Source organism: Pleurodeles waltl, chromosome 6, assembly GCF_031143425.1.
Source record: "Pleurodeles waltl isolate 20211129_DDA chromosome 6, aPleWal1.hap1.20221129, whole genome shotgun sequence".
In the NCBI taxonomy this organism is placed as follows: domain Eukaryota; kingdom Metazoa; phylum Chordata; class Amphibia; order Caudata; family Salamandridae; genus Pleurodeles; species Pleurodeles waltl.
The window spans coordinates 1,381,778,270-1,381,804,272 of record NC_090445.1 but is presented as its reverse complement, the minus strand read 5'-3'; the positions used below and the strand labels follow the sequence as shown (position 1 = coordinate 1,381,804,272).

The 26,003-nt window shown below is 43.3% G+C and overlaps 1 protein-coding gene across 3 annotated transcripts in view; it reads right to left on the bottom strand.

The window, feature by feature from the left end:
* The window catches only part of ZBTB40 (zinc finger and BTB domain containing 40), a 295,060-nt gene that overhangs the window by 238,672 nt on the left and 30,385 nt on the right, over positions 1 to 26,003 (bottom strand). For all 3 annotated transcript variants that reach the window (XM_069240709.1, XM_069240706.1, XM_069240708.1), the window contains exons 2-4: positions 8,361 to 10,222; positions 7,822 to 7,974; positions 2,213 to 2,346 (exon numbers count right to left, since the gene is read on the bottom strand). In XM_069240709.1, the coding sequence (XP_069096810.1) occupies positions 2,213 to 2,346; positions 7,822 to 7,974; positions 8,361 to 10,149 (2,076 nt within the window). In that variant the 5' untranslated portion in view covers positions 10,150 to 10,222. The remainder of the gene's footprint in view (positions 1 to 2,212; positions 2,347 to 7,821; positions 7,975 to 8,360; positions 10,223 to 26,003) is intronic.

Below are 26,003 nucleotides of genomic sequence, written 5' to 3'. Positions count from 1 at the left end.
AGCAACCACAGCTTAAAGCTAGTATGCTTAGAGAGCAGTGAGAGGTGATCACTAGCAGTCAATGAAAGGAGTTGGCACTGATGAGATGCGTGAGGAGTTGGTGCAGTGGGAATTGTAAGGAGCCTGCACTCATGGTCCTAGAAACTTCTGTAAGCAGCTCGCAATGGATGGCAATGGTAGTGGCCTCAACTGGTGGGGAGAGTGAGGTTTTGCACTCCTAAGCAGTGTGTGACACATACGCTGGTGTACAATATGAGGTGCTGGTCCTGGTGGGCAGTAAGAACATTTAGTATTTAACGGCTTAGTAACAACCTGTAACAACTTAATGAACAGTTAGTATTTCACTGGTCAGTAAAACCTGTTTCTCCCGGTTTACATCAAGCATTATGTAGTAATATACTGAACCAATTGATTTCTATCATCACTTTTATCATATAGAAGTAATATCTGTAATTCATGAATCAGTAATCCCTCTTTGTTTACCTTTTGTGTTGTTCCACAATGATGAAATATATGAATGTTGCCCCGTGGGACCAATTTGCAGGATACCAACTGGACATCAAGTGGACACCATCAAGTCCTATTGGTGGTGGGAAGGGTGAGTGTTGCAAGTGTACAAATGATGAAGTCATGATGGAATGCATGCATAAGGTTTTAAGGTTCTAGCAGTGACTAGTTTGTCAGTTGCTGCTAGGATCATGGAAGCAAGAACGTGTTCAGGATGTGTTTGTGTTGTGGGTGTTTTGAGCATTAATAAACCTTTTTAAAGTAATCTTTGAGTTGCACTACTCACTTCAGTGAGCTGAGCACACAGCAGAGCTAGGTGATATGAGAAATAAGTAATGAGGTCCAGGTTGAGATGATGCACTTGTCGGTAGTGGGAAGAGCTGGGACTGGGCGGCACTGTAGAGAGAAGGCACTGGAGTGCAACGTGAGCAGCAGTCCCTACTGTCAGTGTGAAGCTGGAAATGGTGAGAAATATGTTTAGAGGGTGCTGATCGGCAAGATAACGATGAAAGGATAGGGGCAGTGTAAGATTGAAGTGATGAGAAACATGAAGCGCCGGTACTGTTGGCTATCACTGGTACCTGACAATTGTTGCCATTATAAGGAGATGATACTTAAGAGAAGTGACAGAAATTGGCACTGGCCTCCAGAGTGACAACCCATGTGACAGATTCACAGTGGTGTGAAGACTTTAAGCCCCAGTGCTCACAATCTGAAACCTTTAGCAAGCACCAGATATGTCCACGCAGGTGGCAAATAACACAATGTTGAAAAAGGAGATATCAAAGAATGTGAATAGGATACAAGCACACAATTTAACTCCTTTCCTTATACAAACAAATCAACATGTTCAATGAAAGAAGCAGAAAAACATGTCTAAACTTTTGTAATGTTTTAGTGGGAAGCTGAAGTTCATTCTTGTATAGATTTTTGTTGCATTCACAAATGCATTCTGCTTGCATACTTTTGCACTTGTTGAAGAATAATCAGGGTATGCAGCCGGACGTTTTCCTCAAATTTCATTAGTATGTATTAAAAGAAAGACAGAACAAGGTTTCTTATTATGAGTCAGTGTGCAATGTTAACACGAATATGAAGTGCACAGACTTCTATTTTCCAACTTCTTCTTATTGCCTGCCATTACCATGTTTGCATTCAGACTGCCACTAGTCTTATGGCTCTTATTCCAATCTCTCACAGCATGTACCCAACTCAGCATGTGCTATCCTCCACCCTTGAAAATCAGACTTAGAAACTGCTGATAGTTTCAACAGCAAAGAAAGATCTTTGGGCAAAACAATTAATATAATTGCCAATAGTCAGAGTTCACAAGTATCAACAAAAATGCCATGCGTGAAGTTGTTAGAAAGTAATCCGTTACAACTGACAAAAAGTATAAAAGCCTTTTTTTTAACCAATATAAAAATTGCATTTACATATCATACTCTAGTAGCCTAAACTCTAGTCATTGTAGTCACTAAGAATTACAGCGCAAATTAGGGTATAATGAAACATAATATAATTTAAATCAGGATTTGAAAGAATGCAACTTAAACAGTGTTACTTCTCTTATTTTAAAGGGTACCAAGCATTAAGGAGTTCTCAAGTGAAATTGCGCACAAACAATATACAGCTCCCATCAAGCACCTGGTTGTCTTTGAATAGAAAAAACATGTTTGAGGATGTAAAGGCACTGGAAAGTCACCTGCTTTTCACTCTCCTCCATTTCTCCGCCGTCAACCAGTTTTTTAAGTAAAGTAGGGCAGCTGGAAAGTGCTTCTTTAAAGACATGTTCATACTGAAGCATAAAATCCAAGTCACCTTTGCTTCCCAAAGTTTCTGCAAGAAGAATGAAGACAAACATTTGTGTTACAGCTTTTGATGTTGACTTGCTGTTGGTAGAGTTCCTACCAATACGCCTATATGGTCAACAACTTTTCATTTATTATTAGGTATGATTTTACACTGCAGACATCTCTTAACGTAATGTTACACAGAGTTGCCTTTGGCTCCACCTGGAACAGTATTTACTCTGTCAACTCATGGCAATGGCTGCTTGGTGTATCATTATGCCTTCTTTCGGAATGCGTGAGGGACTACTTTTATCTTTGAAAGGTATTCTCACTCAATTGTTTATCTCCTTATATGTACCCAATAGAGAAAGCAATCCTTTTTGCTAAGAGGCATACTATGATGCGTGTAGCAAAACATATTTGGCAAACAGTAATGCTGGATCTATAAACCAAATGAAATCTAACATCTAAACCATATTGTAAAATAAGTGACTTACATTCACAAAAACGAAGGGCTGTATTAGATCTACCATCTATGAGGGGGAAATAAAGGCCATGTCACACCACCTGTACTGCCCGTTGACACCTTTCAGTCATAATTATGGGACACTATTCCTTTAACATACAATTCTAGAAAACTGTAGCTTATAGCTAAATATTTGTCTGGGTCTACAATTGCTCATTTTCTTTTTCTTCACCTACATGGGAGACACAAGAATGTAGAGTTAGTTTGTGACGTAACAAGTGTTTTTACAGCTCATTCAAAGGCCATTGAAATCACCCTAGATATATACCTCTCCTCAATTCTGTTTGCTGGATATGTGAGTAGATTGGACAGATCCACTTGACAGTGGGGGGTGGGAATTAACAATCTGTTTAACTCGGGCAAGACAAAGACATGAGGAATAGGTGCTGGGAAACAATGGGTATATAAAGTTTGAAAGCAGGATATCATTTTTGGGAGGGCATGACTCACTGCCCCTTGTAAACAGAAGTTCCTTCACTCCCTATTTTCCCTCATGCTGCCTGCTCTGTAGTTTTCGCCTCAATGAACTTAAAAACCTGCAAAATCACAGAGGCTGCTAATTGTTTTTTTCTTTTGACACAAAGCACTAGGCTCTGCTGCACACGGTATAAACCCAAAGTGTACACCCATCCTTAGTAGTGAGTGTATTAAGGGGGGCAAGGAGGGCCTTCTGATAACTCTGGTAAAAACGTATTAGTCCCCAATCAGTGGTTATTCACATCCTCAATGTGTAATGTTATATGTTTGAATCCAGAGTACTGTGTGGTGTGCATGCAAACTGTGTGTGTGTGAGGTATAACTGGTATTCTCTGCACAAAGATACTACATATACAACTCTCCTTCACAGGACTGAACCATGTAAGCTTCTTTGTCCCCGACACAGTCCAAGAAATTGCACTTCATATCTGATAGCAGTTTATTCAGTCTTGTTTCTGGGTGCCATATACATTCAACCCAGCAGTTCTGACAAAATAAAAGACTAACAAAAAATAGATCTGCTCTTTGTCAGCCTGACTGTGGAAAATATTTCTGGGTTATAGGCAGACTCCCTCTCAGAGACCTCAGCAAGGAAGTGTCTCTATGTCCTGCACAACCTCCCTATCCTGAACAGTCCTTACCAGTCTTTTGCTACAACAGGGCAAATCTAGTGTGGGTCTACGGCACAGGGACAATACGCCCCTCTTCCATAGGAAAAGTCATGTGGTCTCAGTGATAGGTTTCTTAACAATTATGAGTCATCTGGTTTTCCTCTGTTGGCCTCTAAGTGCGTCAGTCTGTGTCCTCCCTCCAGGCGCTTGTCTCCAAGGGGGGGAAGGTGGGTGTGGGATGTTACCCCCCCTTAAAAAACGTATTCTGTACTAAATAGTTTGGTACAAGTGCTTTCATTTGAATAATGTAAGTGTCTATCGGATTTTACCTGTGATATTTAAATGTCCACACTGACAAAAATACAGTCACTCTCTCTCCTCTATATTTTGAAGGCCTTAAAAAAATGATTAGTTTGAAAAATATTTCGTTTTAAGTACCCCTAGCAATCCGCACTCCTCTCTCTTTCCACTGCCCTTCACGAGCCTCCATGTCCTGCTTCTCATACAACGTATTTTAACAAGATATCCCAGGTCACTGTTGGGAAATTTTAAGCTCACGTCCGCCCAGTCATACTGACCACGCTACACCCCTGCCTCCCTCCATCCAGAGAAGATGCGCTGGCCTCAGAAGTGCCAGCTCGCTACGCAAATGCTCAGCCATTCTGCACAGTCCACAACAGCTGCAAGCAGGAAACCAAACTGTCTTCAGGGCGTTGAGTGTCTTCCAGGTACACAGTAAGTTGGAAGGAAGTTGGAGAGCATGGGCCTTGGGAAAATCCTTCTTCCACTCATGCTGCTTTTTGAGTTGGCAGCTTAGTTGGGCAGATCTCCTTACTGTGGAGCGGCAATGCACTCCAATTTGGGTTTCAGGTTAGGGTGGTAAGTTAGACAGCTTATAGGCACTTTACAATCTTAGCTGTGCCAACACAGCCAGATCAGGCACACTCCTGGTCAGTGCATTGCCAGCCACACTCAAGGTTGTCATGCCACAGTTCACTTTGCACACACCGAACAAGGGTCATGAGGCAGCATCATCAGTTACAGTGGCCAGCTCGGGCACAAGCTGTGCAAATACCGCAGACTAACTACTTCACAGTCCGGTCACCCAGACTGGGGAAAATTACACTGGTTCGGCAACAATCAATTCTTTAGTGCATCAGATTGCTCAGGCATACCAGGAGGTAGTGCCTTGGGCTGCAACAGCAAGGGGTTCATTTGTAGACACTTCAGGAGGTGCAGCAGATCCTCCACTTTATAGACCATGATGGGCTCCAAACTAAGAGCACACTGTTCACTGGCTACTGAGTCTCAGGTGAGTGGACCTTCAGGTCTGGGGGTCAACAACTCTAGACCATGCTGGTAATTGACTTCTCCTGCAGGGTTGGCTCGAAACTTCACTGTACTCTCGGACTGGGTAATTGCAGGTGTCCCAGAAGAATTGCAACAGCTCTTCCTTCACATTAGACTCCAGGTGATGACCCCTTACCTCTGGGAATCTGGCTATCAAGCAGACACTATCTCTGGTTGCACAGCAGTCTTCTGTGAACTTTGTCTTGAACCCTCCCCTTGGTGACGGAGAACTTGCAACTGGAACAATAAGTGGGTCAACAACTCCACTTTTATACAGGTACAGTGGCTCGGAGATATATATTCTCGGTCTACAAAGTCCATAAACAATATGGGTGGGTTCTCCACTCATGTGCCCTTCTCACACAGACCTTCAGACTCAGTCTTTTATGAAACTTGATACCCCTTACTGCAGAGTTGTCTCCAGGCTGGAGCAGCAACAACAAAGACACAGAAAAGTATGAACGTTTTGCACCCAGCTATTAACAGCCACACTGAAAGTGATCAGGAAGGGACACAAAAAGCTGGTCTGCTTTAAAGAACCCTTCACAACCTGAAAAACAGAGACCGAATCTCACTCTTCATCCCCACCACCTATTAAAAGACAGTGCTAAGGAAGATTAACCAGAAGCCCTCAGCAGTAAAATAACCTAATCAAATTTCTAAGAGCAGTGTTGTCTCCCCTACTCTCTTTTCAGTGTCTGGGAAAGTAACCTCACTTCTGTATCGTTTACAAGAACAAGCCAGATGCTTCCAAAATGGAACCGCCAGGCCTTCTGGTTCACTTCAACACACAATCTGCATGTATCGCACAGAATATGGGATATGATGTTAGCATACGGATCCTGGTCTCACTATAAGTGGAACTTTACAAAGGAGTCCACTAGGTGACATCTCTTGTGACACAGATTAAAGAGGTCTAGTAGTGCTTATAAAATCACTACAAATGTTTAGCTGACCCTGCCGTGCTACACGCTACAGCCCATTAAATGGACGGTATCCCACTGGCATTAAGGAGAACATTGCTTGGTGTGCTCTCCCCAACCAAGATAAGTCCAAAACTACACTCACATCAAGGAAAAGGCATAGGTCTTCACACACACACTTGATTAGTGTGAGGGTGGTGGCAAAAATCTAAAAACCATAATACCAGATATTCGCAGTTCGGTAGTCAGGACAGGGGGCACAATTGTATTTCAAGCAGGTGCCAATTTTCGTCCCAACAGCCCTTTTTTTGCCTTGTCTCTTCTTGTGCACAATTCATCCAATAAAGATAGAATTGGAAGTTTATAATTAATCTGATTGATATGGTAGCAAACAAGGGTGCATGTTAGAAATGCTTCTAGAGCATCTCTTAAAAGAAAATCTGCACTGTAAAATCTTGGTGGTAGCCTGGGCTTCAAGCAGAATGTCAATGTTAGAGACACTTCAATGACAATCAGTAGATCTACTTACACAAAAAATACTCTAATTGAGTGATAAACTATAAGGATGTCAGTACTTAATAATAGTATTAAAGGATAATTTCGAACAAAATGGCTGAGGGTAGGAATGAACCAAGGCTGACTCAATCAACATTAATAATGATATTCTGTAAATGGCTCATTTTCATGAAATATGGGAAGGTGTTTTATACATCTGTTAAATTGGAAAGGTCAGGGAAAAAAGAACTGATGTCATCTGTGTACACATAGTTTGATATGTTAAGATAATGTTACATGTGTCGCAGGCCTTGATGCATGCACATATTATGTATTTATGTCTTAAAACAGTATGCTTGATTAATTTAGTTCCGTGCATTAGGTAAAGGTTTCTCACCTCTATTAAAGATGTGTTTTCTAGATTTACTTTGTGCAAGCTAACATAGCTTTTATGTGCTAAATTGTTATGTTTGTTTTGCTGCTCACATTATATATCGGCCAAAGAAGGAGTTCTCAATTTCTCCAATACAGTGTTCGTGGTGCCTCAAGGCTTGTTTGTAGGTTTGACCTTGAGGCAAAAAGTATGTAAAGACCCCAGCAATTGGGGCAGGCCAGGCTAACAATAGACTAACTGCTGGTGAGAGATGTTGTCAAAAGAAAACTTAATTTGAGGCCTACTGTCATACATCTATAGAGGATGTTTAACACGATTCAGCAAATAATAACAAGTAACATTGTAAGCTGCGTAACGTCTTCATATAAAGTAATTAGGCGTTTGTACTAATATGTTAGGGTTGTGTGATAAACAATGACCAGGGGTATTTTTGTTTTACTCTAATTTGATTTTTGTTCAAAGAGGTACTCATTATTATTATGATAATTCTTACTTGTCTACCTTGCAGAACAAAAGCACATAATTCTAATTTGTTATAAAATGCCAACATCTGTGTGTGTATAATGGTATAATGGAGATCAGGGTGGTGTTTCATAATAACATCTATAGATGCACGACATTCTGTTGCAGGTTTCTCTGATTCCTAACAGCCCTATTCCACAAAAGCACATGGGTGAACAAAACCTGCCAGTCTTCTCTATTACAAAAACATCACATACTTCTTTCGGGGATAGGAAATACTCACCAGGTGTGACACCCAAGTTATTGGGCTTTTCATGGTTCCAGGATCGAAGAGCAGAAGGTTCAAGCTTTCCTGTTTTTCCATCAAATATTATTGGGTTGGAACTATGGTAGTTATGATGTGTGTGTTTGTTAAATGAGCTGAAACTGTTGAACTCTGCAGGTAGATGAAAACAGGTTTTCAAAGCAGCTAAGACATGTTTTCAATATAATTTATACAATTTTCAAATTCCTGCCAAGATTGATACCTCCCTATCAAAATGGATAACTGATGTAACACTGAGCTTCGGGCTATTCATGAAGGATGCTTTATTCAAACATTTGACAATTATTTTCACTTATTTTTATTATGACCAGAAATGAAGAAAATTCTCTTACAACTATAAGTAGTGAGTTTTCCTTTCTTTACACATAAACCATTTTATTTTTAATACAGGCCCATCATAGCGCATGTGACCAGATAATATGATGCAGATTTCGAAATATTAGTCTTTAAAACAGTTAACATATATGTGTACCATGTGTGAAAATATTTTTGTTTACCTGCTTTATTAAATCTTCTTTTTTTCATTAGAGGCTCGGTATCTTCCTCTTCAACTTTTCTTGTGGCATAATCACAGCCTGTAGTAAACGTTTGGAATGCAGGAACATTTGTTTCATTATGTGATAATCTACATCTTCTTGTAGGTGTTTGGTGCTCCACAGCTTTAGTTTCAGTTGTTTCACTGTGGCTAGCATGCGGACTCTCTTGATTCGAAGATAGTTCACATTTGTCAGATAATGGTATGGTGTTGGAATCCTCAAGCCTTGTCTCCTTACCTGCAGCTATTATTGCAACTGAGGAGGGTAATAGCTCCACTTCAGCTGAACTTACTGTTGTTACCAATTCTGTTGTGGAAAGCTCAGGCTCTGAAGTTGCTAAAATTGAATCGGAAACTGCAGTGGTTGTCAACAACTGAGAAAGTACTTGATTATTCACTGACCCAGAGATCTCTCTTGAAGTCATTGCCACGGATGATACCATGTCAACTTCCTCCTCAGAGAGTCCTGAGAAAGTCCCCTTCCCGGACTCTGCTGAACCAATCACAGATGTGGAGGATGCCAGCTCAGTCACAGCCTCGGAGAGTGCTGGGGGAGTTGCTTCATCAAAAGGCACATTGCCGGTCACCACCTTGGAGGTTGCTTGGCCAGTCTCCACCTCAGAAGGTGAAGGGCTTTTCACTTCCTCAACAGGTGATGAACCATTAATCTGTTTAACGGGTTCTACATCACTGACCACCTCTGAGGGTACCTTTTTAAAGAGCATATCAGGGGATGTTCGACCAGTCATCACCTCCGGAGGGGCCAGGCCAGTGGTTGCCTTAGCAGGGGATGAGCCAGTCATTGGTTCATTCGTTTCCAATTCAAACTCTGACTCAGACGATGTTATAACATTCAGTAACTGGGCAGGTGTGGAGCAAGTCATGGCTTCTGAGGGTGCTGAGCCAAGCGCCACCTCAGTATGAGTTGATCCAGTGACTGTCTGAGAGAGTGCCATGCCAATCATATTTTCCACATTTTCCGAATTAGCAATCTGCTTCAAAATGCTGGGAGCAGCCACAGTGGCAAAGTTAAAGTCATTATTCACACTTGGATCTTCTAAAGCTGGTGTTGTCTCAAACGTTCCTGGAGAAGCAACTGTCATACTAGAAACCTGAAAAGCAGTTTTCTTTCCCGGGTTTCCATGCACTGCTGGCATTGTATCAGTTTGTAAAGTACTCATGCCAATTGCCATGTGAGGCAATTTTTCTGCATGTGGCGAAACTGTTAAGGGCTGTGGCTTTACTTTGCTTGAAACTGTAGTATTCTGCTCATACACTTGAGGTATTTTCCTGTCATCATCAATGACTTTAACTTGGCTTGCCTCAGATTTAGCTTTTCTAGTTGTATCAGAGAGCTGACCCGAACAGTTCAAAACAGTTCGACTTTGTGTTGAGCGGTTCATGAGATCAGTCAGTAATTTCTTACAGCTGACAGCAACGTCAAACATTTGCAGGGCATCAGCAACTGAGATGACCTTAGTCAAGTTGTGCTTGCCAGGTGGCAACTTTCCAGTGTATACTATTTCCAACAGGAGCGTGAACTCTTCTGCTGTCACTACAGAAGAATCAATTGAGATGGTGTCTGTGTCATCCAGCAAGGATTTGAACAATAGGCTGGCTGCAGCTAGCATGAGTTTATGTGCCCGGAAGTGAATGGTACCAATGAAAATTGTGCAGTCACAAAAGTGCTGTTCTTTGCATAGAGTGTGCAGCTGTAGCAAAAGTTGTCTGCTGTAATACGGCAGCTCCATTGCTAATGCAGACCAATGGGCTCTTTGTTCTCAACAGTTTCTTCAAAGTACCGGTTTGCAAGTAATTCTCCAGCTAAAATGGAGCCAGAAAAACAATAGATTACCAACAAATGTTCACAGTTCAAATAAGCTTTCATATGCGGCTTAGTACAAACCAAGTGCTATGAACTAGTCAGTGGCTCTTGATTAACATTAACCAACAAGTAACCCACTAGATTACAGTAGAGGAGAGGCAAACATACGTAGAACAAATGTAAAAGTTAAACATTCTTTGCTTGTTTATTGAAGGACAAAACGGTTGTTTGTAATGAGAAAAGCCTGTTTTATTCAAATACTATCATCCTCAAATTAAAGAATGCTGTTGTGAAAGGCTGAAATTGTAATAGAGACGAATTCCAATATTCTTTGTAAGAAACATATTGTTGAATCCATCCTGCGTTCAGCGTTTGAATAGTTGAACCAGATCTGCTTCAACAGTGGGACTAAACTGGCATTAGATACTGCCCTGAGAGTGTCTGTGAAAATTAACATTATAAAGGTTTGATTAATTTGCCCTTCTTTCAAGTGTATAGGTGTCTGGCGACAACAGTCAGAACTCCTGTACTTAATCCAGAATGCCACCATGACAGTGGGAAATTAGTGGCGGAATGACTGAACATATCTCTCCCATCGCCCCCTCCCCTAAACAAAAGTGATTCACAAGGCATTTGCTTTCCAGTTTATTTTATTGGAGGCCTGCATTGCAAATATATAGTAAATAAATATATAATAAGGTAATAAAACATTCATGTGATTCAACTGCTGATAGATGGAGAGTTACAGTGTTTTTCTATAGTTCCTTGAAGACAGATAATTTGAAGTACCAGAGCTAACGTCTATGCTATACGGGAATCTGACAAGGGAGCCAAATTAGAAGGAAGGTGGATTCTAGTTCAGTGGATCCTTACAACAGAGGTCTCCAACATATTCTGTAACAAGAGCGACTTAGGTTCAGTGAAAATCATCACAAGCTACTTTTATTTTTAGTGTTGGAATAGATACCTCATTAGACAGGATAAAATTAGTGGTTACCATAGGCAAGATTACCAGTAGTGATCAACTCAGTTCATTAGTCACAGTTGCTAGAAGCAATTGAAAAAAAAAAACACTGTGATTGTGCAGTGCCTTTACCTAGGTAATACATAACAGCCAAAGTTGCAATGCCTCTGATACTAATGTAATAGTATTTGTAATAAGTCATACCAATGCAACATGACTAATCAGTGAAATATCACCTTTACATTTATTTTAGAAATTCAGACATTTTTCTCCAAGCCTCAGCTTATGAGTTCTGAAAATGCACACTTATTGCTTATTGTCTCATATATATATATTTATATTTAGGCATACATTTATTAATTCAACCAAAGAAAAGCTTCTAATTTGGTTGGTTAAGCTGCATATAGGAAAGCAACTTAGATCTAGCTGGATAGCTAGCTTCCAGTATCCCCAGAGATACTTGTTGCAGAAGCCTTCTTTATTAGCTAAGATTGTCAATGGGCTACTATGAAATACTTTGTGCTTATTTGTTTGATCACTGTAACTTTCTCTGTTGACCAGGGCCACACTTCAAATAAATTAAACGGAATTAACATCTGATTAAGTTTAATGACTGACAATGCAAAGAAATATTTGAGCAAATAATAAACAGACGTTGAAGGGTAAACTGGAGGCAAGATGGGTGCAAAATGGGTTCACATGTTGGATCAGCTGTAGGAGGTTGTCGAAACAGAGGTTCCAAGGCTTTCTATTTCATTGGTCAAAGGTTTTGGAGGATTAACGTTGGAGAAAGAGTAACAGGTAAAGATGTCATAAATATATGTTGAGCTAAACTGAGCAACAGATTCCGCTATTCTTTTGTTTTTGTAAATTTAGTCTAATATGGTGCCACCAGAATCGGACTGCAAAGAAAATAACATATTCCGTACTGACTCTAGGAAACTGGTATATGCTTGCCACCTTTTTGATTACACCTGATAATCTGCATTATGCTATTCTTTCCATCCTTGCGCCACTACATATGTAGTGAGGCAATCTGCCTTGCAGACCCCAGAAGCCCCTGGCTTCCACTGAAGAAGTCTTGCCTTTACTGCTGCCTAGTCGAGGATGACCCAGCCTCCTCTTTCCTTACATCCTGAGAGAACTGCTTGACATGGCATGTCACTAATTTCATACCAAGGAATCTATGGCTGGGGTGACTAGTGGTAATGTGGATTGCCAAAGGTAATCCAAAGATTACCTCTATGTTTCCCTGTCCTTGCACCAAAACAACTTCAATATGAGGGATTTCCATTAATAAGACCAGGTGACAACATTTTAAGGTCTGTCAACTGACAGACAGAAAAACAGGTCAACCATTGCCTTTCCTCTCATGATATTAGGAAAGAGATAGGGCTGTCCTTGGCAATGGGGAGGTAAAGGAACAACAAGAAGGACTTCTGCAGGGGAAGCCAGAGTTAGTCAGAGAGGCAGTTTGCCTTGTTATGAAGTAAGGGAGCAAGGATGGAGGGATGTCAAGGTAATGTAGTTCTTACATGTCTGCAATTTTATGCCGCCCTATGCCATCAAATTGACCATGGTACTATCACATATGCACTGCGTAGCTGGCTGTTTTTTCAGGACTGCCCTGCTGCTCCTAGAGGACTGCCCTTCTCGAGGCATGTCTTGTTCTTCTGAGTACTGCCCTGCCTTCCTGCTTGAAGGAGAGAAAGTCATCTGCTTGAATCCAGGACTACTAGAGTGACCACAAGGGTCAGTTGGCTGACATACTGATTGGACCTACAGGGACGCAAGCTCCAGGGGCCTCCTTGCAACTACCGAGCTGACCTGCAGCAACTGGCCCTGCAACTGGACCTGTTTGAGCTCTGCTGGCCTCTGCTGGATTGAGTTTCTGATTCCCAAGAGATGCCTCCCCAGGTCCTGGACAGTTGGCTGGCTTCTACTGAGCTACTCCTGTGAAATCCTGAAGTTGTGAACTCTGCGCACCGTTGAGAAGGTATCTTTTTAATCAGGACTAACTTGGTCTTTGTATACCACTCACACTCCATTGCGGTCGGCCTGCACTTGTGACTTTGTCCTGGTCTAGCATAACCAAACAACTCAATGAGCACTTTCTGCTTCTTGGCACAATGTTTACTTATATCTTTAAAATTACATACCTCCAGTTCTACTGACTGTTTTTTTGTTGTTTTGGTCTCTTTTTTTAAAATTATTTTGATCTGTTTTTCTAAATTAGTGTGGGGTCTCTTTTGTTGTGTTTTCCGCATATTACTGTTTGTGTGCTGCATGAGTACTTAACATAGTGCCTCAAACTTAAGCCTGACAGTTTTTGGGCCAAGCTAGAAGGAGGTTAAGCACAGATTAATTTAGTGACTTTTGTGGTTCACCTTGACAATGATTATGCTCGTTCCTTAAGGAGGGTTCTCAACCCCCTCAATAGAAACTCAATTTCTTATAGTAGATTGTTAACTAACAGCCTAGCTAGTGCGAGGCTAAAAAGAAGGACCCCTGTAGAGGACTGAAACAGGTTCACTCCAACTTGACAGATTCAATAGCAAAGGGGAATCTCTATGTTGATCTGATTCAGTCAGGCAACAAGCAGAATGGATATGAACCATCCTATAAATAGTTTTCAGCAACGGAAACTTCAAATATATGCACCAGATTATTCTGTTATGGATAACAAGTGATGTGTACTGATGTGTACAGGAATGAGGAGATCTGCGCATTGGGACTAGGAAAACACAAGAGATCATGTGCTCTTCTTGAACCACAAAACAGTAGAATGCTCGAGTTTGCTGACGTCTAGGATGTCTGTAAAGAACTTCCTGAGTCCTGATTCTCACAGAATCAGGAGAAGACAAACTTCAAGCCTGTCTTGAACCAGCACAATGAACACAGAAGTGACTTTTCCCAGTTTATAATGGAGCTGTAGTTAACAATAGCTGCATAATTGTATCATCTTCTCACCCAGCTTCATCGATGAGGGAGAGAGAAGCCAATCCTCTGAGAAGGGATGGCGGTAACCCTTGATATGCAGGATGGGCAACAACCAAGAAATGGTCTCCTTCACGTTAGCGAATGAGTTCCTACCAACTTTGAGTTTGCGTTTGTAGGAAGCTTGCTATCTATGCAGTGTACCATTGTAGAGGTACATTATGCAGATAGTACAGGTGGCCCTTATTTGCTGACAGAGGTTAAGGTAGTAACCCTAAATGCTCTCTTTTGTGGTAGTGTGGGTGAGCAGATTGGGCTTACCAGAGGGTAGTGCTAAGCATCTGTTGAAACACACATGGTCAATAAATGAGACACACTCAAGAACAAACTTGAAACCAACATTCAGAAAAATATAGTTACTTTTATAGAATGTTTCAACAGCAGAAAAACTTCAAAGAAGATAAGTACTGTTGCAGTGTATCGATTTTGCAAGTAAGTAACAAGTTCACTCAAATGCACCTTTATGCAGTAAAGGACTTCTTTTGGTACAGTACATTTACTGAATAGGGGTCCTTGCAGTCAAGTTCTCGGGGTCCCCTTCAGATTTTAGGGATCTGGAGGGAGGACAAGGTCACTAGAAACAGCAGCAGTACAATTTTACCTACTCTAGGGCATAAGAATGCAGAGGTGCTGGATGGGTCGGGTGCCTTACGCACTGCTGGTGAAGAGTAGGGCCACCTGGAAACAGGCTGCACAGGGGGACTTGGGGACAGGTCTGGGAGCTCCAAATGGGGTGGCTCTGTCAGTGAGGTTCCTAGGAGCAGGGGAACACCGTTGGTTGCCATGGACCCGGGCTGCAGAGCTCTGGTGCAGCGGGTTTTGGTCACCAGGGGCTCCTGCGTCAAGGCACCTACAGATCTCAGTTGGACCTGCAAGAAAAGTAGAAAACAGATCAGCTGGTCCACTCTCTGTGCTGGCCTCTGTGATGCTGATGTCCCTCAACAGCTGGTCTCTGGTTGCGGTGTTGGACTCACACAAGAGATAGTTGCTGCAATGAGTCTGCTACCCCGGGTATTGGTGCAGGATGGCTCTTGTGGAACTGGTGTCTTATCACTTGGTGGGGAGATGGATCTGACCTCTTAGAACACCGTGATCTCCTCTTGGGCAGCTGCTGCTTCGGTGGACCAGGTGGTCAGAAGAAAGGTGAGCAGGACATTGCGGCTGGTGCCTGCAGGCAAGTGGCTCCTCCATGTTGAGGAATATATTATATATGGATAGATAGATATATATCCACATGTATGTACCTATAGATACCATACTTTAGTTCCAATTCTCTCCGTCATTATCTGAATCCCAGTAAGCTATGTATTCTTTTCTCTTAACAAGATGCTGGCTCAATTGCTCAATTCTCATTCACAGAATGGTTTCACGTATCCACATTACTATTTTAGCACTGCCCTAAGACTTCCCTACTGACCTCTTTGACATCTATGCCAAATGTGCAAACAAACCTCTCCAAGCCACGTTGTTAAGTTTAGCTCAGGCGCTCACCTTAAGTTCAGCCAGTCAGCAACCCAGCCCACTTTTTCCTACAGTCCACCTGTTGTCTGTTCACTTGTTTCTGCCCACGCTGCATTATGTATAATTTTACTCTGTGGTCTTGAAGTTTTTGCATATGCAGCATTTCTGTTTTGTATATTCCTGTACCATGTTTGGACTGTGTCCCCTTTTGGGGTTTAGATGTGACAGCACTTTCAAGCATACGTAACTGCCTGACAAATGTCTCAGGGCAGAAGATGCTTGCTTGTAGAACGTAACACTGGGATATGTGCCTGCCTTCTGCCTTGGCCTGCCAATAAACCTTGGTATCTCAACAAACATTTCATCTGTTCAGGAGCCTTGCCTAGTGTTTATGTTTTCTTTGTGTCACTCTGAGGAGGGTTGGAAAAGTATTTTCCCTAACACTCCACTTCAAGGGAGATACTGACGGCTTGACGAAGTACTGTAGGACCTCTGAGGCTTTTGGAGAATGTTTATAAATGTGAATACACTGTTCCAAGAATAAGAAAAAGAAAAGGACACAGGGCAACCCTTTTGCTAGAAGCAAGTGCCCTCACACATCCTGTCGGATGTCGTGCTTCATCATCGAGCATGCTCCTCGTCAGACCGGTGCTGCAATGTCTGACGGGCACCCCTTTAAGGGGGCTCTTTGCAGGAGATCTTATCTTAATATCTCTGTGCCATGGTTGAAGATGTAGAGGACAGTGCCCACCTACAGGCACTTTAGGGATAGAAGAGCAAAAAAAGGGGGATAAAATTAGCTCAAACCCCAAACAAGACACAACAAATTTATTGATTGAGAAAGGGTAATGGCCAAAATAAAAACACACAGGAGGGAGTGAAAATAGTGATAATGCTCAGTCACTCTCACTGTCCAAGTGGAGACAAGGGGTAAGGGACTACCTCAAACCCCTGCAAACAGGATCAACATGTTTCGTGTCTCAGGGGTCCAGTTGGATCCAGCCACACTTCATCAGGACCAAAAATACTCAACACTTTTCGTATTGACTCAATCTATAGACCTTAGTATGTCGCAAACCGTCAATACTATCAAAACTCCGGTCACTTACTAAAATAAACTGCACGTCCGGCTAGTCTACTGCAAGGATCGACCTGTCGGAAAAGAACAAAATAAGGGACAAACATCTAAAATTAAATGTATGTCATGTAATACTATGCACACACAAAGGACAGGTGGCATACAGTGCACACTCAGTGTAGTCATGCACAGTGGTAGTGTGGGAAACAGAAATCTATTAGCTTACCGTCCCAAGTTATGGATCTGGCTCCATAGGAGTACACATGCCAAGGGGAAAGCACAGTCACTATAACAACGTTCAAATGTTATTAAAGGGGTAAGTGGATGGTAAAACCCACAAAAAGAAATCAATAGTTGGAACAACCCCGGGATGAAAGACATTGAGACAGTCCTTAAGAAGTGCAGAAAACTACAGCAAAGAACAGCAAGATGTATATCAGTCAAACCGGCCCATCACATTACAATGCACAATTCACGGCTGGGTCTACACAGGCATAGCACCGTGCCATACAACGATATTTATTAGACGCATGGTTGATAGCTATCCCTTGGACCATATGCAGTTGGTCACTAATGAAAAAGTATAAAAAGGATCTAGCACTAAATAACCCCTATTGGAGCTGCCAACCGAACCCAAACACAAGGGTTAAAGAAATGACGAGGTAGTCGCAGTAAATGCGTAGTCACTTACATATACACTGCTGAATCCCCGCACGGGACCTACCCGTGGCCATGTTCCTGCAAGAATGCAAGGAACGTGATCTGCTTGGAAAATAAAGCCGACGTGACCCAGACGCCAATCAGAAAAGCGGGATCTGATTGGCTGTCCGCAGTCAAAGCCAAATTCTGTCAAAACTGACGACGGACTCTGGAGTGAACTCCCGTCCTCGAGACGTCTACCAACATCAACAAAGGACTCCTCAAACATGCACGGGCCAGGATTGTCGCCATATTTTTGGTCGGAAGTGTAATCAAAATTAAAAAAATGTATAGACAACGAATGTCAGACCCTCATAAAATAGCCTAATGCTCATGGTGAAAAACAAATTATCACTAATACACCTTTCATAGTCATCATTTTGTGTGTATTAGATCATGCACACTCAAGAGGGATAAAAGTGGGGGCATAATCCGGGGTCTCTTCATATGGATCACACGTAAGGAACAATCTATAGATTTAGACAATGCTCAAAAAGAATGTATTATTATAGAAAAATATTTAAATAATTTCAAGAAACAATTGGGGCCCCTTGGAGCTATCAAACTCCTACCAACAAGGGATAATTGTCACAGCAGCAGCAGTGTGTTAATGGGTAAAGTGTACATAAGGAAATGTCATCATTTAGCCCCTGGATATGAGCCCCTAGTCTAAACACCCAGCGTTGCTCAGTCTCAAAAAGAGACCTAGAATTACTACTTATGTTTTTAGGGGAATCTAAGACTACCCACCACATGTCATCTGGATTATGACGCAATTCAAGAAAGTGTGTACTTAGTTTAGTGGTGGTGCGGCCACAACTGATATTACTACGGTGTTCATTAATCCTTATTTTGACTGGTCTAGTGGTCATGCCAATGTAGCGGAGGCCACAAGGGCAGGTAATCATATAGATACAATTCCGTGTATTACAATTAGTATGTTTAACCAGTCGGACGTCCCTATAGGTTCCAGGTCAAGGGTATCCAGGCGTCTAGTCAGAGGGCAGACATTGCAATCGCCACACGGAAAATGACCTGAGACGGGGGAAGATTCCACAGTGTACTCTGTCTCACATCCACACGATGCGTCGGTGGACGAGTATGTACCACCATATCTTTAATATTGCTCGTTCTCTTAAAAGCAAGCAAGGGTCTGGGAATAGAATGACCTCCGCTCACTAAAATCGACCATTGCTTGTTGATCAATTTCTTTACATTATTTGATAATGAAGTGAATGTGGACACACGTCAACCGGGTGTCAGGTTCTCTCAAGGTTGTGGTCAACAATCCATCCCTATTGTTGTTCCTGGCCATTTTGCGGGCTGTGTTCACAACATGACGAGGATAGTGTCTCTCATGTAGTTTGATTTCAAGGTCACTAGCTTGGCTTTCGAACAGTTGAGTGCTGCTGCAGTTGCATCGCAGCCGTAAGAACTGTCCATAAGCAAGATTGTCATGCAGTGCTGTTGGGTGATGACTTTCAAAGAGTAGCAAGCTGCTGCAATCTGTGGTCTTTTGGAAAGTACGTGTTTTCAATTTGCATTTGTCAATGCTGATCATTAAATCCAGGAAGGGAACGTCAGTAAGGGAGACAGTCGAGGTAAACTTCAAAAAGGAGTCAAGACTATTAACCCACTCAGTGAAGGAACCGACATCTGAAACCAAACCCTGCCACACAATCAGCATATCAATGATATAGCGTCGCCAAAGTGTGATGTTGGCACAGAAAGGGTTGGTAGTGAGTAATATGTATCGTTTTTCGAAATCGTACATGTATAAACAGGCCAGACTAGGAGCAAAAGTGCTGCCCATCGAAGTCCCCTGTATCTGGTGGAAGAGAAGGTCCTCGAATTGGAAGAAGTTCTCAGTCATTGCCACAGAGCAAGTTGCATAATAAAGTGGACTGGAGTGGAAGACTCCCATGTACCCTCTAGAAGGGCATTCTCAACTACTTGCAGAGTAGCCTCCTGGGGTATGTTGGTATATAAGGCCTCTACATCAAGTGTGATAGGTGCGTGTACCTCCACAGTAGAGTCAAAAGATTCAATCAAGTTTAAGACATCCTTAGTGTCCTTCAGGTAGGTAGTGGAATCCCTCACCAAAGGTTGTAGGAAATGATTGCAGAAAGTGGACAAGGAATCCAAGACAGAGCCAATACCCAAAACTATGGGGCGTCCAGGAGGAGGTACCTTCCCTTTGTGTATCTAAGGGACTTCCTCGATCATACTCCGTATCTTAATCTGGAGTCTTTCTGTGGGATCTCTTAGGATGGGGGAATAATAAGTCGAATCATTAAGGAGGCGCATGCACTCCTGTCTGTAGTCATCTGAATTCATTATGACAATAGCCCCACCCTTATCTACAGGTTTTATTATGATGGACTGGTCAGCTGTTAAGACTTTCAGGGCATTCCTCTCACTGGTAGGGATGTTGATAAAGGAATGTCTTGGTTTTAATTGGTTGAGGTCAGACATTACTGCTTTCTCAAAAGCAAGAACTTCACATGGCATTGCTAAGGACGGAGGAACAAAGGACAAAGGTTTCTTCAAACCAGAGTCCTACTTGTGAGAGTCAATCGGTTAAGCTTTGAAAAAAACTGTAACTGGATATTTCTGAAACATTTTGAGAGTTCACAATTAAGTCTAAAAAAATCTTCATTAGGGGTAGGCACAAAACCGAAACCCCTATTCAAGGCCTGGGTTTCATCTGGCGAGTGGTGTCTTGTAGATAAATTGACCACTAGGTTCTCAATGGTTGGTTTTTGCCCTGGCTCCGAGTCACCATCTGCAGTTCCCCCTGGGCCCACCAAACATGTCTGCCTCTTTCTCTCCTTCTGCCTCTTCATCTGCCCCGGCCTAAAACATGTACGCAGGGCATCATGGAACAAGGCTGGAAAAAAGGATATGGCGATTGCCAAGTCACTGGGTGATTGCTGGCAAACTGTGGGTAATTGAAATATGGTTGAGGCATATTGTCATCAGTGCTCCAACCATCAGATGAAGAACCGCTACTGTAATTGTGCGGCTTTTTGTAAGAAGATGTTGACTCATCTGAGGAGCGTGACTGTGTGTCAACTTCAAAGTCATCCCTAATGTATGGATAAACCTTTTCCCTAATAAACTTATTAATGTCTTTCTGCAGCTTAGTGATCTTTTGTGACATCAAGAATTCTTTTGTTTCATTGAGTTCAGAATTAATCTCTGCTAGGTGTAGGAAGGTAGCCTCTTTCTAGCCTTCTTACCCCCACTTTTGGCCTGTTTGTGAGTATATGTCAGGGTGTTTTCACTGTCTCACTGGGATCCTGTTAGCCAGGGCCCAGTGCTCATAGTGAAAACCCCATGTTGTCAGTGTGTTTGTTATGTGTCACTGGGATCCTGCTAGCCAGGACCTCAGTGCTCATAAGTTTGTGGCCTATATGTGTTCCCTGTGTGGTGCTTAACTGTATCACTTAGTCTCTGCTAACCAGAACCTCAGTGTTTATGCTCTCTCTGCTTGCTAAATTTGTCACTGCAGGCTAGTGACTAAATTTACCAATTCTCATTGGCAACCTGGTACACCCATATAATTCCCTTGTATATGGTACTTAGGTACCCAGGGTATTGGGGTTCCAGGAGATCCCTATGGGCTGAAGCATTTCTTTTGCCACCCATAGGGAGCTCAGACAATTCTTACACAGGCCTGCCACTGCAGCCTGCGTGAAATAACGTCCACGTTATTTCACAGCCATTTACCACTGCACATAAGTAACTTATAAGTCACCTATATGTTTAACCTTCACCTGGTGAAGGTTGGGTGCCAAGTTACTTAGTGTGTGGGCACCCTGGCACTAGCCAAGGTGCCCCCACATCGTTCAGGGCAAATTCCCCGGACTTTGTGAGTGCGGGGACACCATTACACGCATGCACTATACATAGGTCACTACCTATGTATAGCGTCACAATGGTAACTCCGAACATGGCCATGTAACATGTCGAAGATCATGGAATTGTCACCCCAATACCATTCCCGTGTGCTGCCAAACTGCCTTTCCTGGGTTTCCACTGCAGCTGCTGCCAACCCCTCAGACAGGTTTCTACCCCTTGAGGTCCAGGCAGCCCTGGCCCAGGAAGGCGGAACAAAGGATTTCCTCTGAGAAAGGGTGTTACACCCTCTCCCTTTGGAAATAGGTTTCAAGAGGCATCAAAGCCTCTGGAAATGCTTTGATGGGCACAGGTGGTGCCCATCTCTGCATAAGCCAGTCTACACCAGTTCAGGGATCCCCCAGCCCTGCTCTGGCATGAAACTGGACAAAGGAAAGGGGAGTGACCATTCCCCTGACCAGTACCTCCCAGGGGAGGTGCCCAGAGCTCCTCCAGTGTGTCCCAGACCTCTGCCATCTTGGAAACAGAGGTGTTGGGGGCACACTGGACTGCTCTGAGTGGCCAGTGCCAGCAGGTGACGTCAGAGGCTCCTTCTGATAGGCTCTTACCTCTCTTGGTAGCCAATCCTCCTAACTTAGTAGCCAAACCTCTTTTTCTGGCTATTTAGGGTCTCTGCTTTGGGGAATTCTTCAGATAACGAATGCAAGAGCTCACCAGAGTTCCTCTGCATCTCCCTCTTCGCCTTCTACCAAGGATCGACCGCTGACTGCTCCAGGACACCTGCAAAACCGCAACAAAGTTGCAAGACAACTACCAGCAACATTGTAGCACCTAATCCTGCTGGCTTTCTTGACTGTTTCCAGGTGGTGCATGCTCTGGGGGTAGCCTGCCTTCACCTTGCACCAGAGCTCCGAAGAAATCTCCCGTGGGTCGACGGAATCTTCCCCCTGCTAACGCAGGCACCAAAAGACTGCATCACTGGTCCTCTGGGTCCCCTCTCATCCTGACGAGCGTGGTCCCTGGAACACAGAAACTCTGTTCAAGTGACTCCCACAGTCCAGTGACTTTTCAGTCCAAGTTTGGTGGAGGTAAGTCCTTGCCTCCCCAAGCTAGACTGCAAAGCTGTGTACCACGTGATTTGCAGCTGCTCCGGCTCCTGTGCACTCTTCCAGGATTTCCTTCGTGCACAGCCTAGACTGGGTCCCCAGCACTCCGTCCTGCAGTGCACAACCCTCTGAGTTGGCCTCCGACGTCGTGGGACCCTCTTTTGTAACTTTGCGTGGACTCCGGTTCACTTTTCTTCTAAGTGCCTGTTGGGGTACTTCTGCGGGTGCTGCCTGCTTCTGTGAGGGCTCTCTGAGTTGCTGAGCGCCCCCTCTGTTTCCTCCTCCAAAAGGCGACATCCTGGTCCTTCCTGGTCCTCAGCAGCACCCAAAAACCTCTACTGCGACCCTTGCAACTAGCAAGGCTTGTTTGCAGTATTTCTGCGTGGGAACACCTCTGCAAGCTTCATCGCGACGTGGAACATCTGTCTTCCAAAGGAGAAGTTCCTAGTCCTCTTCTTTCTTGCAGAACTCCAAGCTTCTTCCATCCGGAGGCAGCTTCCTTGCCCCTTCATCCAGGGTTTCCTGGGCTCCTGCCCCCCCGGACACTGTCGCGACTACTGGACTTGGTCCCCTTGCCTTGCAGGTCCTCAGGTCCGGAAATCCGTTGTCAGTGCACTGCTGGTGTTTGTTCTTCCTGCAGAATCCCCCATCACGACTATTGTGCTCTCTGGGGTAGTAGGTGCACTTTACTCCTACTTTTCAGGGTCTTGGGGTGGGGTATTTTTCTAACCCTCACTGTTTTCTTACAGTCCCAGCGATCCTCTACAAGCTCACATAGGTCTGGATCCATTTGTGGTTGGCATTCCACTTTTGGAGTATATGGTTTGTGTTGCCCCTATACCTATGCTTGCCTATTGCAACCTATTGTAATTCTACACTGTTTGCATTACTTTTCTTGCTCTTACTTACCTGATTTTGGTTTGTGTACATATAACTTGTGTATATTACTTACCTTCTTACTGAGGGTACTCACTAAGATACTTTTGGCATATTGTCATAAAAATAAGGTACCTTTATTTTTAGTAACTCTGTGTATTGTGTTTTCTTATGATATTGTGCATATGATGTAAGTGGTATAGTAGGAGCTTTGCATGTCTCCTAGTTCAGCCTAAGCTGCTTTGCCATAGCTACCTTCTATCAGCCTAAGCTGCTAGAAACACCTCTTCAACACTAATAAGGGATAACAGGACCTGGCACAAAGTGTAAGTACCTCTGGTACCCACTCAAGCCAGGCCAGCCTCCTACACTAGGCGACTTTTAAATGCGATCAACATAATCGTTGTCCTCAATGTACTCTCTACTATGTTGATTTGAATGGTAATAGATTCTGCTAATCGCTTGGATCTCGTCATTTCTTTAACCCTTGTTTTTGGGTTCGGTTGGAAGCTCCAATAGGGTTTTTTTAGGGCTAGATACTTTTTATACTTTTTCATTAGTGACCCACTGCATATGGTCCAAGGGATATCTATCGACCATGCTTCTAATTAATATTGTTGTATGGCACGGTGCTATGCCTGTGTAGACCCAGACGTGAATTGTGCATTGTAATGTGATGGGCCGTTTTGACTGATTTACATCTTGCTGTTCTTTGCTCTAGTTTTCTGCCACTTCCTAAGGACTGTCCCAATGTGTTTCAGCCTGAGGTTGTTCCAACTATTGATTTCTTTTTGTGGGTTTTACCATCCACTTACCCCTTTAATAACTTTTGAACATTGTTATAGTGACTGTGCTTTACCCTTGGCATGTGTACTCCTACGGAGCCGGATCCATAACTTGGGACGGTAAGCTAATATACTTCTGTTTCCCACACTACCACTGTGCATGACTACACTGAGTGTGCACTGTATGTCACCTGTCCTTTGTGTGTGCATAGTATTACATGACATACATTTCATTGTAGATGTTTGTCCCTTATTTTGTTCTTTTCCGACAGGTCGATCCTTGCCGTAGACTAGCCAGACGTGCAGTTTATTTTAGTAAGTGAACTGAGTTTTGATAGTATTGACTGTTTGCGACACACTAAGGTCTATAGATTGAGTCAATAGGAGATGTGTTGAGTATTTTTGGTCCTGATGAACTGTGGCTGGATCGAACTGGACCACTGAGACACGAAACATGTTGACCCAGTTTACAGGGGTTTGAGGTAGTCCCTTACCACTTGGACTGTGAGAGTGACTGAGCATTATCTCTATTTTCACTCTCCCATTTGTGTTTTTATTTTGGCCATTACCCTTTCTCAATCAATAAATGTGTGGCGTCCTGTTTTGGTTTTGAGCTAATTTTATCCCCTTTTTTTGCTCTCCTATCCCTAAAGTGCCTGTAGGTGGGCACTGTCCTCTACATCTTTAACCACGGCACAGAGATATTAAGATAAGATCTCCGGCAAAGAGCCCCCTTAAAGGGGTACCCGTCAGACATTGCAGCGCCGGTCTGACGAGGAACATGCCCAATAATGAAGCATGACATCCGACAGAATGTGTGAGGGCACTTGCTTCTAACAAAAAGGTTGCCCTGTGTCTTTTTCTTTGAACAGTGTATTCACATTTATAAACAGTTATACTTGGGATGCCATACACTGGACCATAAATCCCCATATCCCTCATTTTGAAGAGAGATTTTGGAGAATGCCCTTCTGCAGGACGAGTCAGGTGGTTACAATTGTCAGGACAAGAGCAGGTAGGTAGGCGAGGTTTTGTGCCACAGTCCACCAGCAGTCCACAGTTATCGCTTCTTTGGCTTTTCTTGGTCCCTCTTCTTCTTTTGTAAGATAAATCTGTTCTTCTATTGTCAAAGGGCAACCTAAATACTCAATTTAGTGGCTTTTAGGGGAGTGTAGTGTAGCATCCAATGGGCTACTTACCCCGGAGGTGACTACACCACCTATATGACCACTTCCTGTGAGGAGTGGGCACAACCCTATCCCAGAATCCCTAGCTCCACCAAAAACAAGATGGTGGAACCCTTCTTTCATGGAGCACATCAGGCTGCCTACCTTAGGTGTGTGCACCATGCCTACCTGCATAGCTAATTTCCTGCCTGTCCTGGTGCCAAATGGGCCTCAGAGGAGGGTGTGGCAACTCCCGGGTCTGGGGAAGCCGGGGTTGCATATCAAAAGTGGCAGGGACTCTTAAGTCCCTGGCATGCAGATTTACTTGTCATCGTGCTGGAGGACGTGATAACATCTTCCTCCTGAGTAGGTATTGTTTCTGTCCTCTGAGAGCTTGGGCTCTCACCTTGAGGAGGTCAGAAACATGTCTGTGGTAGCAGGTTGGTCGATACCAGTCAGCCAGCATACTAAGGGCCAGGTAGATTCCAGGAGGCACTTGTAAGATGCCCTATGGGTGCATGTCATAATAAATTCAAGACTGGCATCAGTGACAAGGTGTTTGATACAAAAAAAACAACGTCAAACCCCTAAACGGGCGAACACCGTCATCCCTCTAAACCGGACTGTATTCATGAGGCACTCTGGAACCTCAGACAATCTTATGGCTCTCTCCTTATTGTCTGACCAGGCAAGGGCAAAAAGTCATCAAATTTATCTGGGGTTCATGGACTTCAAATCGGCGTTTGATTAGCTCGACAGAAGAAAACTCTGCAGACAACTAGTCAAT